General features: G+C 45.5%; 1 protein-coding gene across 1 annotated transcript in view; it reads right to left on the reverse strand.

Annotated features, from left to right (window-relative positions):
- malt3 (MALT paracaspase 3) overlaps positions 1-16,676 on the reverse strand; it is a 138,894-nt gene that overhangs the window by 32,851 nt on the left and 89,367 nt on the right. The window contains exons 11-12 of the mRNA XM_060853749.1: positions 8,172-8,349; positions 1,988-2,062 (exon numbers count right to left, since the gene is read on the reverse strand). Of these exons, the coding sequence (XP_060709732.1) occupies positions 1,988-2,062; positions 8,172-8,349 (253 nt within the window). The remainder of the gene's footprint in view (positions 1-1,987; positions 2,063-8,171; positions 8,350-16,676) is intronic.

The raw sequence follows: 16,676 nt of genomic DNA on the forward strand, positions 1-16,676 counted from the left end.
CAGAGCTGCATGTGTTGGTGGTGCTGTCTTTTGAAGATGCATTAAACTAAAGCCTATTCTTGCTCTCTCAAGGCAATAGCAGAGACCCCCAGGGCACTGACCAATATTCTTCACTCAACCTACATCACCAAAGAGATTTTTCCAGTGTGTGTGTGTGTGAAATCAACTGCCATGCTTCCTTCATTCCAACAGTATCTCAAAAGTGCGACAGTGCAAAGGAAGGCCATTTGGCCCGTTGTGCCAACAATGGTTCTATCCCCTCCTGCCTTTTCCCATATCCCTGCACACCATTTCTATCCACTTCCTCTTGAATGCCTCAGTCAAACTGTCCTCAATCACATTTCCAGGTAATACATTCCATACCCTTCCTACTCGCTGAGGGAAACAGATTTTGCTCACATCACCCTTGCTGCAGAGGAGCACTCTACAGCTATAAGGGCTGAGAGACACAAGTTTCCATTTCCTTTTCACATTTTAAAGTGAGATGTCTAGACTGGCAGTTACCAGGCAGTTTCTCTGGTCTGTACCAGAGCTTTGTCATCCCAGGCTGAGCCAATGGGGCAACACTGACCCTGGAGCTGCCCATGGGAATTGTGGGTTTTCAGGGAGGCTTTGGATATAAGGTCACAGAACTGTTACAGCCCACCATCAGGAGATGGTTCAGCATGAAAGCCATTTAAGGCAGTGATGAGGAAGAATTTCTTCAGTCAGTGGTTGATGAACGTTTGGAATTATTATCCCCGAGGACCATCGAAGCTCAGTCACTGAGCAGGTTCAATAGAGAAATTCAGTTGGTTTCTGGATGACAGAGTCAGTAGGAAAGGGGCATCGAGGAAACGATCAGACATGAACTGACAGGTTCGATGGGCTGAATGGCCTACTGCTGTTCCTATGCTCTGCATTCTGTACACTGCTTTCAGATCTGTCCAAAGTTCAGCACTTAAAAATAAGCACAATTCTCCAGCTGAAGCCAAACTAGCATCTTAATCAAAATCAGCATAACCTGCTTGTTCCTGCATATTGTTTGCACATTCTCCCCGTGTCTGTGAGGTCTCCTCTAGGTGCTCTGGAATCCTACCACAGTCCAAAGATGTGCAGCTTAGGTGGATTGACCATGGGAAATGCGAGGTCACAGAGATAGGCTAGAGAGTGGGGTGGGGGGGGGTGAGCAGGATTGGTGGAGTGCTCTTCAAAGGGATAGTATGAACTTCATGAGGTGAACGGCCAGCTTTGAGAAAGCGAGGACTGCAGCTGCTGGAGATCAGAGTCGAAGACTGCGGTGCTGGGCAGTGGGGTTTTTGGTGCAAGTCCCAGAAACATTCCCTGAGGACCGGGGCAGCGGGGTTGGGAGAGGTTTCTATCCATGTTGCAGTTGGAGGCGTGGGCTTCAAGGGCAGATGTGTGGGAAGTGACGGCAATGTCACTTGGGAGGGGAAATTGTAGTCCTTTGAAATAGGAGCCCATGTGGGATATCCTGGAATGGAACTGCTCCTCCTGGGAGCAGATACAGCCACGTTCCACACTGTAGGGATTCTATGATTCCACTGCATGTCCCAGTTAATAAAGTCTAGGGCACCGTAAGCTTTATCAACTACTCCCTGGTGTTGTGTGATTTTTAACATTGTCCACCCCAGTCCAACACCAGCACCTCCACATCTTGGATTTTAAAGGATGACAATTGCAAGTTTTATATTATCCACAAATGGCAGCGGTTTTACAGAATGTGGTGTCAAACTAAGCAGAATTTAGGATACTGGTCAGACAGGACCGAAGTGAATAAAGGCCAGGCTTGAGGGGCTGAATGGCTTTGCCCAGGCCACAGTGTCTCCGAGGTAGAGATAGATCTTCTGAGGTTGTGGAGACAATGATTGGGGTCCAGGAAGGAAGGGTTCAGTCCTTTGCCTGACCTAGTAGGGCTGGCACCAAACACAGGAAAGGCACATCACTCCCATTCACTCCCAGACTGGAATAGCAGAGGAATACTCACGTCGCATATCCATAGACGATGTTCCCAGTGGGAGCAAGCGGCTGTAGGTCTGAGGGCAAGTATTCCTGATTATACCTGCAAAACAAATGCAGAAGGTTTCAGTGACATGACTCAAGCCTCTCAAAAGCAGACAGATGTGTTAGACAAAGAATGGATTTGAAGCTGCGATGTGGGTATTGTAAAGACTGGGGTGGGATGCAGGCGTTCCTGTCCCGAAGCATTCTGGGTGAGGGTCTGCAATCATGTGACTCAGGGGAATCAGCGTGGCACCACCTGACTGGTTTTAGTCCTTAGCTCAGTTTAGCAGGTGGTCAGTGAAACGCCAACACAAAAATTCTAACCCTCAGTTCGCAGTTTGGTCATCTGGAGGTAGAATGTGGACAAGGTGCTTTCAGGCAATAGTTTTAATCAAATGGTTTGGATATACTATGACATACCCCATAGCCACTGGAATTTGAAACTGGATGTTCTGGGCCAGATGTAGGGACACTACCCCGTGACTCCAAAGCTCTTGGTGTTGTCCTATATATTAGCTGCTAATTGAGAATCCACTGGGCAGCTAGTTAGAGTCATACAACATGGAAACAGACCCTTTGGCCCAACCCGTCCATGCCAACCCGACATCCTAAACTGATCTAGTCTCATTTGCCAGCACTTGGCCAATATCTCTCTAAACCCTTCCTATTCATGTACTCATCTAGGCGCCTGCACTTGTACCAGCCTCCACTACTTCCTCTGGCATCTCTTCTGTAATATGAACTCTTTTCAAGACATCCCTATTTATTTCCCCAAGTTCTCTCACTTCCACATCCTTCTCTACAGCAAATATTGACATGAAATATTCAATTTCATCTCCTGTGGTTCCATACATAGATGGCTTTGCTGATCTTTAAAGGGTCCTATTCTCTCCCTGGTTACTCTTTTGCCCTTAATGCACTTTGGATTTGCCTTAACTCTAATTTGCCAAAACTATCTCCTGTCCCTTTTTTGCCCTCCTGATTACCCTCTTAAGTACTGTCCTTACAGTCCTCTCAGGATTCCCTCAGTCCCAGCTGTCTGTACCTGGCTTCCTTGTCTTAACCAGAGTCTCAGTTTCTCTAGTCATCCAATATTCCCTACACCTACTGACCGTCCCCTTCACACTAACAAGAACATACTGTCTCTGGACTCTCGTTATCTCTTTTTAAAGGCCTCTGATTTCCAATCACCCCTTCATCTGTACCCAGCCTCCTCAAACCTACTTTTGAAAGTTTTGACAAAGGGTAGACGCGAAATGTCAGCTCTTTTCTCTCCTTACAGATGCTGCCAGATCTGCTGAGATTTTCCAGCATTTTCTCTTTTAGTTTCTTTTATTTCGAAAGTTCCTGTCTAATACCGGCAAAATTGGCCTTACTCCAATTTAGTTTTGATCAGTTCTATCTTTTTCCATAACTATTTTAAAACTAATAGAGTTATCTCAAAGTGTTCCCCACTGAAACCTCAGTTACTTACCCTGTCTTATTTCCCAAGAGAAGGCCAGGTATTGCTCTTTCTCCAGTCGGTATAGCCACAGCTTGACTGAGGAAAGTTTCTTGCACATGCTTAACAAATCCCTCCACATCCAAACAAAGACTGTCCTGTCCCAGTCTATGTTTGGAAAGTTAAAATCTTCAACCATTATAACCCTTACAGATATCAGAGCTCCTTTTACATATTTGCTTTTCAATTTCCCACTGACTACTGGAGGCCTGAAATACAATCTCAACAAGCCCCTTTCTTATTTCTCAGTTCCACCCATATAACTTCACTGGACGATCTCGCAGGAATATCCATAATGTTACCTCTAATCAAAAATTCCACTCCCTCTCCTTTCTGGTCTCCCTTTGGCATTCCTAACCCCAGAACATTAAGCTGACAGCCCAGTCTAACACTCAGCCACCTTTCTTATAAAAACTGTGATATCCCAGACCCATATTCCCAACCATGCTCTAGGTTCATCTGCCTGACCTGTCAGGCCTCTTGCATCAAAGTAAATGCAATTCATCATTCTTACCTCATTCTCTGCCAAGCTCTTGTCTGCCTTGTCCAATAGACTTACTCCCCTTGTCTGTCATACCAGCCTCACTCTCTTCTCACTATCAGTTTGGTTCTCAAACCCCCAGGTAGGAAATTAAAAACCAGGAAAAGACATAGCCATTGGGTGTGTGATCTCACTACCTACACTCACATGGTGAATGCGTGAGAACTTTAATCATTTTATGAACATATAACTTGCATTTGGTTTTACGTCTCACAACTTTACCAACAAAGTGTGTTTTTACCCTAGTTCTAGACAGTTCTATTCACCCAGTTCTAAACACCTCTCTCCTGCCTTTAAGAGATTCCTTAACTTTTTGATTAAGTTACCTCACATGCCTATAAGTGAAACTTGATTGAGTAACACTCCCATGAAGCAGCACCTGTCACATGGTCAGCGTGCCACACAAGTGCACAATTTTGCTGAATCCCTGAAGAAAACGCAACAACACAAGGTTCTTCCGCAGCTCAGAGTTTCGAGAAACTCTGTGCTGCTCAATTTCCTGGAACTGCAGCCGTTCAATAGAACATTGATAACATACTGGGGACTACAAAGGTCACTGTATAGGCCAAGGCTGCTCATTCAAGAGGCTTGAACACACGCACCAACAAGAACAGTGTCTTCCCTGCCGTTATTAGACTACTGGGTGGACCTCTCTAACTTCAAATAATGTCGATCTTGCTTTATGCACCCTCTGTGCAGAGAAACATTATATGCCTCACTCTGTCTAAATTCCCTAAGATCTGGATGCCCTTGATCTGCCCTGTACTGCCTTGCAAAACAAAGCTTTGCACAGTACTTAGGTACATGTGACTGCAAGAAATAAAATGACAATTTTCAGCTAAATATCCATTTAATAAGGTTGAGGGGTTTGGAAAAAAAACTAAACTCGCATTTATATAGCACTTTGCATGATGAGTGGACACCTCAAAGTCTTTGCAGGCAATAAATGACTTTTTGAAGTGTTGTCAGGGAGGAAATGCTGTAGCCAACATGTGCACAGCAAATGTGATGATGACAGAATCTGTTTTTTTTAATTTGTTCATGGTATATGGGTGTCAGCATTTGTTACTCATCCCTAGTTCCTCTTGAGCAGAATTGCTTGCTAGGCCACTTCAGAGAGTCAACCACCATTGGTGTGGGCTCGGAGTGACACGTAAGCAAGGCCAACAGTTTCCTTCTCTGATGGGTTTTTAACGACAATTAAGAGCAACTTCATGGTTATTAGACCTTCAATTTTTGTTGAGCTCAAATTCTGCCATCGGCTCTGGTGGGATCGGAACCTGGGTCCCCAGAACATTACCTGGCTCTCTGGATTTCTAGTCCAGTGACAATACCACTACGCCATCCCCAACTTCCAAATATAGAATGATCAGAAAAGCTACAGCACCAAAGGAGGCTGTTCAGCATATTGCCTTCAGGCTGGCCTTGAGAGGAGGAGAGTTCTCAAATCTAACCCCAACTTCCTGCTCATACCCTGCAGCACTGGAGGGGGGTTACACAGCCACAAGTGTTTATTTTTGAATGTGAATAGTTCTGCCACCACTAAGTTTCATTTCTTAGCTTCCTTTTAATGTCACCCCTGTTTTTTTGGATCTCCTTCTCAGCACATGTTGAGCTCCTGGCGTTTGAGGGGTTTTTTTTTGCCTCATCTGACTCTGAATGTTCTTACATCTTTGGGGCAAGGCAGGGTGTGGGTGAGAGGGTGGGGGGGGAGGGGTTTGGTTGAGGGGATTGGGGAGGGAGTGGGTTGGTTGTGTGGGTTGGGGAGGGAGGCAGTTGGTTGACAGGGTAGGGAAGGGAGGGGTTGGTTGTGTGGTTTGGGGAGGGAGGGGGTTGGTTGAGTGGGTTGGTTGAGTGGGTTGGGGAGGGAGGGGGTTAGTTGAGGGGTTGGGGACGGAGGGGATTGGTTGTCTGGGTTTGGGAGGGTGTGGGTTGGTTGAGTGGGTTGGGGCGGGAGTGATTGGTTGAGGGGGTTGGGGAGGGAAGGGCTTGGTTGTGTGGGTTGGGGAGGGAGGGGGTTGGTTGAATAGGCTGGGGAGGGAGTTCGTTGAGGGGGTTGGGGTGGCAGGCGGTTGGTTGAGGGGCTTGGGGAGGGAGGGGTCGGTTGTGTGGGTTGGGGAGGGAGGTGGTTGGTTGACAGGGTCAAAGCAGGAGGCGGTTGATTGTGTGGGTCGGGGAGGGAGGGGGTTGGGGAGGGAGGGGGTTTGGTTGTTTGGGTTGGGGAGGGAGGGGGTTGGGGAGGGAGGGGGTTTGTTGTGTGGGTTGGGGAGGGAGGGGGTTGGTTGTTTGGGTTGGGGAGGGAGGGAGTTGGTTGAACGGGTTGGGGAGGGAGGGGATTGGTTGAGAGGGTTGGTGCGGGGGGGCGGGGGTGGTGGTTGAGAGGGTGGGGGAGGGAGGGGCTTGGTTGAGAGGGTTGGTGCGGGGGAGCGGGGGTGGTGGTTGAGAGGGTGGGGGAGGGAGGGGCTTGGTTGAGAGGGTGGACTGTACTGTGACCATCCTGCCATTTTCTTGCGTCTTCTTTCCAAAACATCTTTAGCCTCCACCTCAAGTATGTCCCACTGCTCTGACCCGGAACTGGAGGCTGGTACAGTTGCAGCATTTAGAGGGTATATAAATAGGAAGGGTTCAGAGGGAGATGGGCAAAATGCTCGCAAGTGGGACTCGATTGGGGTGGGATATCTAGTCGGCATGGACCAGTTGGACTGAAGGGTCTGTTTCCGTGCTGTGCATCTCTACAATTCTATCTTCAAGCAGCTGTTTCTAGTTTTATTTTGTTAAATTACACCTCAGTTATACAACAGCGTGTCACTTCAGACGTGGACCTGGAGTACATGTAAACAAGACCAGGTAAGGATGGCTGTTTCCTTCTCTAAAGGACATTATTAAACCAAATGGAGACTACACAGCATTGAAGATGTCACCTATACAGGGGACAAAAGGTCTGCAAACCAACTTCCCAGCTCAGTGAACATACCCCCAACTACTGCACACAAGCTACAAATCTTTACTCAAATCTTGATCAGTTTAATGAAGTTAGCATTCCCCAATTTAAAACGCTGGCTCACTCTATCCTTCTCTATTACTAAGCCTAACTAAATTATGATTACTGTGACAAAAAGGCTCTCGACCTGATGTCCCTTCTCCCAGCTTGGTTTTATAGCTGTCCAGAGCTGCATATTCTCTTGTTGAATTTGCTTCACTGACTAAAGAAGGTCTTGTGAATGCATGTTAAGAACTCTGATCTCTGCATCGTTTGGTTTGTGTAGTTAACATCAGGGTCCATTACTGACCATTACTGGCCTTTTGTTTCATCACTTTTCGATATTGATTAGATTAGATTCCCTACAGTGTGGAAACAGGCCCTTCGGCCCAACCAATCCACACCGACCCTCCGAAGAGAAACCCACCCAGACCCATTTCCCTCTGACTAATGCGCCTAACACTATGGGCAATTTAGAATGGCCAATTCACCTGACCCTGCACCTCTTTGGACTGTGGGAGGAAACCGGAGCACCCAGAGGAAACCCACGCAGACACGGGGAGAATGTGCAAACTCCACACAGACAGACAGTCGCCTGAGGCTGGAATCAAACCTGGAACCCTGGTGCTGTGAGGCAGCAGTGCTAACCACTGAGCCACCGTGCCCCCCCCCTAAAATGATCTGAATTTTTTAAAATCACTGGTGAGTGAGGGCCGTTGGCTGGGCCAGCATTTATTGTCCATCCTTAGTGGCCCTTTCTCTGACTAGTATATTCCCAGCAGCATTGTTACCTTGAAACCTTTTTTCAGCTCAAATATCATCATTTATTGCACCTTCTGGTAACTCATCCTCACAGGTACGGTTGTTTCTTTAATCAATGCTGCACTCCTAATTTTAAATCCTCTCTTAAACCAGGAATGAGCTGCCTTATCTTCCCTTTCTTAGGATTCTTCTTTCAGAATATTGGGAATATAACTATCACAGCAATATTATTCTGTACACGGAGTGGCGGCGGGCGGTTTAAAATCTCTTCACACAAATGAGAATCCTGACAGCACAGACTCCATTATTTCCGCAATTATTTTTCAAATGCAATTTCTTAAAGCAAGTGTCTGCTAGAGAGAGAGGAGAGAGGGTGGCCATACCATTTCCGACACATGTCCAGCAGGAGAACATTCAGGGCTGTGTTCTTCACCTGCATCTTGCAGAGGATCTTCTGGACGTTGATGCAGTTCTCTGGTCTGTACGGGTTTGGAGCATTTACTGGCACCATATAGTTCCTGCCTGAACACTCGTAGCCATGCCCGGCATAGTAAAATAGAGCTGTTGGATCAAACACAGGGGAGAGAGAGATAGAGAGAAAATGAAATACATCCAACTATATCTTCAGAGACATCCCACAGAGAGATAGGGAGTGAGAGAGAGCAATTTCCTGCATGCTGTCGAAATGTGTCCAGTTATAATTACCAGCTCCACAGTCAGACTTTACACTCTCAGTCTATCTCTTAATTTCGGTTCCTCACCTTTGGATGTAGTGTATTATCTATTGCAACTCCCTGCATTATATCGCAGCTTTGACAATGATTTCAGAACTGTTAGATTATTCCAATTCCAAGTCCACTAATGGAATGTCAAACTAAATACTAACAACTTTCTTGATAATTTGTTCATTTACAGAATGCACATTACACACATCTGCTCCCTCAACACCACTCATATCCCAGCAAGCTCTCTTTATAAGTACTCAAAATAGTGAATTCAACAACACTCTTCACCAGCGAATGTTAACAGTATAATTAACCTACCATTCAGACATTAGTGACACTAACACAGACAGCATCTAGCCCCAGATACCCACCTGTATGTTTCAAACCCACAGAGGTGAACTTACAAGCCCTCTTATCTCAGAGTCAGAAGGCTGGAGGGAGGGGCTTGAATACAGCATCCACATATCATCAGTTTTGTGCAGTATTCATAACAAGCTACACTGTTGGCAGTGCAAACCTTCAAACATCAAACTGAGACCCTGTCTGCCTACTCAGGTGGACATAACCATCCCATGAAGCTGGTTAAACCAATTTGTAACTTCTGCTAATTTTGGGAATGCACAGAGTTTACATCATATACACAGACTATCCACATGAACTACCTGTCAGTACACTCTAGTCAACTGCATGGGTTTCCTCCGGGTGCTCCAGTTTCCTCCTACAATCCAAAGATGAGGTGAGGTGAACTGGCTATGCTAAATTGCCCATAGTGTCCAGGGATGTGTAGGTTAGGTGCATTAGTCAGGGGAAATGTAGAGAAATAGAGTAGGGGAATGGGTCTGGGTGGGTTACTCTTTGGAGGGTCAATGTGGACTTGGGCCAAATGGCCTGTTTCCACACTGTAGGGATTCTATGAACTCTACCATAAACGCTGTTAATAACGTTTAAGTAAGGAGGCAGAACTGTTTATAATATTCCAAGTGCAGTTGTACCACTGCCCTGTACAGTTACAGGAAAACACTTTGGTTTTAGAGAGTCATACAGCACAGAAACAGATCCTTTGGTCCAACCGGTCCATGCTGATCAAAATCCTAAACTAAACTAGTCCCACCTTTGGCCCATATCCCTCCAAACCTTTCCTAGTCATGGACTTATACAAATGTCCATTAAATGTTGTAACTGTGCCTACATCCACCACTTCATCTGGAAATTCATTCCACACGTGAACCAATCTCTGTGTTTAAAAAAAAATTGCCTCTCATTTTTTTTTATCTTTCTTCTCTCACCTTAAAAATATGCCCCCAAGTCTTAAAATCCCCACCTGAGGGAAAAGACAGTTTTCATTCACCTTCTCTATTCCTCTCACTACTTAATAAACCTCCATAAGGTCACCTCTCAACCTCCTACACTCCAGTGAAAAATGTGCCAAGCTTTCCCAGCCTCTCCCTATAACCCAAACCCTCCATTCTCAGCAACATCCTGGTAAACCTCTTCTGAACCCTCTCCGGCTTAATAAAATCCTTCCTCTAACAGATAGAGGAAACTTGTTTGCAAATTTGTTCACAGTGAGTACCTCACACAAGCCACCAGACAGGACCTCCTTCACGATAGTGGGATAGGATATTGCAACTGCACTTGACATGGCAGGCTTAGGTCACATTCTGAAAATCGTGCTCACTGCTTCATGATGATGGGGAGGGGGGGGTTGTGGATGACTTCATTGTTTAAAGAATCCAGTCTAAAATCTATGGAATAATATCTGCTTATACGTCCTTCGCTGGGATGGGTGCTGGAGTCTCTTTTGTTTGACATTTATATAAATGGTTTGGATGAGAATATAGAAAGCATGGTTTGTAAGTTTGCAGACAACACCAAAATAGGGGCAAAGTAGACAGTTTTCTAAGATTACAAAGGGATCTTGATCAAATGGGTCATAGAGCTTGTACATACAGAAACAGACCCTTTAGTTTAACTTGTCTATGCCGACCACATATCTCAAATTAATCTGGTCCCATTTGCCAGCACTTGGCCCATATCCCTCTAAACATTTCCTATTCATATACCCATCCAAGTGCCTTTCAAATGCTGTAATTGTACCAGCCTCCGCCACTTCCTCTGGCAGCTCATTCCATACACATAACATCCTCTGCGTGAAAAAGATTGGCCCGTAGGTGCCTTTTAAATTTTTCCCCCTCTCACCCTAAACCTATGCCCTCTAGTTCTGGACTTCCCGACCCCAGGGAAAAGACCTTGTCAATTTACCCTCTCCATGCCCCTTATGATTTTACAAACCTCTATACGGTCACCCCTCAGCCTCCGATGCTCCAGGGAAAACAGCCCCAGCCTATTCAACTTCTCAAACTCTCCAACTCCAGCAACATCCTCGTAAATCTTTTCTGAACCCTTTCAAGTTTCACAATATCCTTCTGAAAGGAGGGAGACCAGAATTGCACACAATATTCCAACAGTGGCCAAACCAATGTCCTATGCAGCTGCAACATGACCTCCCAACTCCTACACTCAATGCTCTGACTAATAAAGGAAAGCACCAATCCTTGTGGCACTCCACTGGTCATAGGCCTCCAGTCTGAAATGTAAACCTCCATCACCACCTTCTTCTACTTTCGAACCAATTTTGTATCAAAATGGCCAGTTCTCCCTGTATTCCATGTGATCTAGCCTTGCTAACAAGTCTACCATGAGGAACGCCTTACTGGAGTCCATTTGATCACATCCACAGCTCTGCCTCATCAATCCTCTTTGTTACTTCTTTAAAAAAAACTCATCAAGTTCATGAGACATGGTTTCCCACACACAATGCCATGTTGACTATCCCTAATCAGTCCTGCCTGTTCCCCAGGATTGCCTCCAACAACTTGCCCACCATCAACATCAGGTCTATAGTTCCCTGGCTTGTTCTCACCACCGTTCTTAAATAGTGGCACCACATTAACCAACCTCCAGTCTTCCGGCACCTCACCTGTGACTATTGATGATGCAAATATCTCAGCAAGGGACCCAGCAATCACTTCTCTAGCTTCCCACAGAGTTCTCGGGTACACCTGATCAGGTTCTGGGTATTTATACACCTTTATCCATTTTAAGACATTCAGCACTTCCTCCTCTGTAATATGGACATTTTTTAAGATGTCACCATCTATTTTCCTACATTCTATATCTTCCATATCCTTTTCCACAGTAAACACTGATGCAAAATACTTATTTAATATCTCCCCTATCTCCTGTGGCCCCACATTTCGGCCGCCTTGCTGATCTTTGAGGAGTCCTATTCTCTCCCTAGTTACCCTTTTGTCCTTAATGTATTTATAAAATCCCTTTGGATTCTCCTTACCTTTATTTGTTAACGCTATCTCATGTCCCCTTTTTGCCCTCCTGATTTCCCTCTTAAGTATACTCCTACTGCCTTTATACTCTTCAAAGGATTCACTCGATCTATCCTGTCTATACCTGACATATGCTTCCTTCTTTTTCTTAACCAAACCCTCAATTTCTTTAGTCATCCAGCATTCCCTATACCTACCAGCCTTAAATACCTCTTCATCTAAACTCTTAACACTATGGCAGTCCTAGTCTATGTTTGGAAAGTTAAAATCCCCTACCATAACCACCCTATTATTCTTACAGATAAAAGAGATCTCCTTACAAATTTGTTTCTCAATTTCCCGCTGACTATTAGGGAGGGTTCTATGATATAATCCCAATAAGCTCACCATCCCTTACATCTGAACTGGAGGGGGACCAATCTCTTGTTGGCCAGGGTTGCTAGTGCTATAAGGGAGGGTTTCAATTGGATTGGCAAGGGGTTGGTACCCTCAACAGCAGAGAGGCAAGTTCAAGGCTGGAAGGAAACACAGTAATCAGAAATAGTGAAGTGAAGGGACAGGTCAGGCCGGAACATGACAGGGAGCGAGCATCTATTTCAATACAAGAGAGCTGACAGGTAAGGTCAATGAACTCAGGTCCATGGGACTGGGATATTTTAGCTATCGTAGAAAGATGGCTAAAGGAGGGTCAGACTGGCAGCTTCAGGTGCTTTAGGCAGGGCAGAGGTGGTGGAAAGAGGGGAGAGGGTGTTCCATTTTTGATTAAAGGGAGTATCACAGCAGTAATCAGAGATGAAGTAACTGAAGAATCATCCCATGAGGCTTTATGGGTGGAGCTAAGAAATAAGAAGGGGATGGTGACATTATTGGGGTTGTACTATAGGCTCTCAAATAGTCAGCAGGAATTAGAGGAACAAATAGGCAGGGAGATTGGGAAGACTTGCAGGAGCAACAGGATCGTCATAGTAAGGGATTTTAATTTTCCTAACATAAACTGGGACTGCCACAGCATTAAGGGCTGAGATAGGGCGGAATCTGCTCAGTGTGTTCAGTAAAGGTTCCTCAAGCAGCATATACAGGGTCCTACTCGGGAAAGGGCAAAACTCGACCTACTCTTGGGAAATAGGGCAGGACAGGTGACTGAGGTGACAGTGGAGGAGCACTTTGGGACCAGTGACTATAGTTCTATTAAATTTGTAATGGAGAAGAACAAAACTGGTGCACGGGCTCAAGTTCTAAACTGGGGCGAGGTGAATTTTGCTGGAATTAGACAGGAGCTTGCAGGGATTGACTGGAGTAGTCTGTGTGCAGGCAAAAGGGATGTCTAGCAAGTGGGAGGCCTTTAAAAGTGAGACAACTAGAGTTGAAGGTCTACATGCTCCTGTGAGGGTGAAGGGTAAGGTTGGCAGAAATAGGGAACCCTGGATGCCAACTGATTTTGAAGGTTTGACTAGAAAAAGGCCTGGCTCAGGTACATGCAGCTGGGATCGAGGAAATCCCTGGAGGAATATAGGGGCTACAGGAGTTTACTGAAGGAAATCAGGAAGGCAAACAGGGGGCATGAGATAGCCTCGGCTAAGCTTTGCCTTGGTTCTTTAATTTTATTAAAGGAAAAAGAATAACTAGAGAGAGATTAGGACCCCTGGAGGACCATGTATGCATAGAATCACAGGAGATGGGCGAGGTCCTCAATTAATATTTCTCCGCTGCATTTACCATGGAGAAAGACATGAAGACTTGGGAACTTGGAGGTGGTAATGGGAGCAGTCCATATCACAGTAGAGATGGTGTTGGATGTATTAGAATGTATGAAGATGGATAACTCTCCTGGTTCTGACCAGATATAGCTAAGAACACTACAAGAGGCTAGAGAAGAAATTGCGGGGGCCCTCGCTGACATTTTTGCATCATCATTAGCCATGGGTGAGGTCCCTGAAGACTGGAGGATAGCGGATATTGTGCCTTATTCAAGAATGGCTGCAGAGAAAAGCCTGGGAACTATAAAGCATTGAGCTTAACATCTGTGGTAGGCAAATTACATGAGAAGATTCTGAGAGATAAGGTATACCATGCATTTGGAAAGACAGGGTTGCATTGCGATTGGTAAGATCATGCCTCACAATTTTGTTAGAGTTCTTTGATGAAGTGACCAGGAACGTTGACGAGGGCAGGGCAGTGGATGTAGTCTATATGGATTTCATAAGGCCTTTAATAAGGTTCCACATGGTAGGCTGCTCTGGAAGGTTAGATCACATGGAATCCAGAGTGAACTGGCAAATTGGAGCACAATTGGCTTAATGGTAGGAAGCAGAGGGTAATAGTGAAAGGATACTTGTCATTGGAGGCCTGTGACCTGTGGTGTCTCTCAGGAGTGGGAGCTGCACCCACTGCTATTTGTCATCTGTATCAATGGTTTGGATGGAATGTACAAGGCCTGATTAGTACGTTTGTTGATGACACTAAAATAGGAGATATTGGCACAGTGAGGAAGGGTATCAGAAATTCAGCAGGACCTTGATCAACTGGGGAAGTGGGCTGAGAAATGGCAAATGGAGTTTAATATAGATAAATGTGAGGTCTTGCATTTTGGGAAGTCAAATCAAGGTAGGAGTTTCTTGGTGAATGGTAGGGCCTTAAGGAGTGAAGTGGAACAGTGGGACCTTGGAGATCAGGAACACAGTTCTCTGAAAGTAGAGCCACAGGTAGACAGGGCAGTGAGGAAGGCTTTTGGCACACTGACCTTCATCAGTCAGGGCACTGAGTATAGAAGTTGGGAAGTTATGGTGCAGTTACACAGGACGTCGGTGAGATTGCACTTGGGAGTATTGTGGAGAAAGTGAATACTGCAGATGCTGGAGATTAGAGCTGAAAATGTGTTGCCGGAAAAGCGCAGCAGGTCAGGCAGCATCCAAGGAGCAGAAGAATCGACGTTTCAGGTATGAGCCCTTCTTGGGAGTATTGTGTTCAGTTTTGGTCACTTTGTTGTAGGAAGGATGTTATTAAACTGGAAAGAGTGCAGAAGAAATTTATAAGGATGCTGCCAAGACTCAACTTTAAGTTACAGGGAGAGGTTGGACAAGCTAGGACTTTTTTCTATAGAGCGTAGGAGACTGAGGGGGAATCTTATGGAAGTGATTAAGATCATAAGGGGCATGGATAGGGTGAATGCACTCAGGCTTTTTCCCAGGGTTGGGGAATCAAGGACTAGAGGGCATCAGTTTAAGGTTAGAGGGGAAAGAATAAAAGGGAACCTGAGGGGAAACTTTTTTACAGAGGATGGTACACAAATGGAAAGAGCTGCCAATGGAAGTGGTTGAGTTGGGTACATTAACAACATTTAAAAGGCATTTGGACAAATACACGGGCAGGAAAGGATTAGAAGGATATGGGCCAAGTGCATGGAAATGGGGTTAGAGTGGATGGACATTTTGGTCAGCACGGACCAGTTTGGGTCAAAGGGCTGTGGGACTCTTATGACTTTATTTCTCAGTTCCACCCAAATAACTTCCCTGGACGTATTCCCAGGAATATCCTCCCTAAGGACAGCTGTAATGCTGTCCCTTATCAAAAACTCCACACCCCCTCCTCTCTTGCCTCCCTTTCTGTCCTTCCTGTAGCATTTGTATCCTGGAACATTAAGCTGTCAGTCCTGCCCATCCCTGAGCCTTGTTTCTGTAATTGCTATGATATCCCAGTCCCATGTTCCTAATCATGCCCTGAGTTCATCTGCCTTCCCTGTTAGGCCCCTTGCATTGAAGTAAATGCAGTTTAATTTATTAGTCCTTCCCTGTTCACTGCTTTGTCCCTGCCTGCCCTGATATTTGACTTGCTCCTTTTCCCAACTGTACCCGTCTCAGATTGATCTCTTTCCTCACTATCTCCCTGGGTCCCACCCCTCCATCTTACTAGTTTAAATCCTCCTGAGTAGTTTGAGCAAATCTCCCTGCCAATATATTAATCCTCTTCCAATTCAGGTGCAACCTATCCTTCTTGGACAGGTCACTTCTACCCCAAAAGAGATTCCAATGATCCAAAAATGTGAATCTTTCTCCGATACACCAGCTCCTCAGGCATGCCTTCATCTGCTCTATCCTATAAGACCATAAGACATAGGAGTGGAAGTAAGGCCATTCGGCCCATCGAGTCCACTCCGCCATTCAATCATGGCTGATGGGCATTTCAACTCCACTTACCCGCATTCTCCCCGTAGCCCTTAATTCCTCGTGACATCAAGAATTTATCAATCTCTACCTTGAAGACATTTAGCGTCCCGGCCTCCACTGCACTTTGCGGCAATAAATTCCACAGGCCCACCACTCTCTGGTTAAAGAAATGTCTCCGCATTTCTGTTCTGAATTGACCCCCTCTAATTTTAAGGCTGTGTCCACGGGTCCTAGTCTCCTCGCCTAACGGAAAACATTTCCTAGCATCCACCCTTTCCAAGCCATGTATTATCTTGTAAGTTTCTATTAAGTCTCCCCTTAATCTTCTAAACTCCAATGAATACAATCCCAGGATCCTCAGCCATTCCTCGTATGTTAGACCAACCATTCCAGGGATCACCCGTGTGAATCTCCGCTGGACACGTTCCAGTGCCAGTATGTACTTCCTGAGGTGTGGGGACCAAAACTGGACACAGTACTCCAAATGGGGCCTAACCAGAGCTTTATAGAGTCTCAGTAGTACATCTCTGCTTTTATATTCCAACCCTCTTGAGATAAGAGAAAACATTGCATTCGCTTTCTTAATCACGGACTCAATCTGCATGTTTACCTTTAGAGAATCCTCGACTAGCACTCCCAGATCCCTTTGTACTTTG

The sequence above is a fragment of the Hemiscyllium ocellatum genome, chromosome 42, assembly GCF_020745735.1.
Source record: "Hemiscyllium ocellatum isolate sHemOce1 chromosome 42, sHemOce1.pat.X.cur, whole genome shotgun sequence".
Lineage (NCBI taxonomy): Eukaryota > Metazoa > Chordata > Chondrichthyes > Orectolobiformes > Hemiscylliidae > Hemiscyllium > Hemiscyllium ocellatum.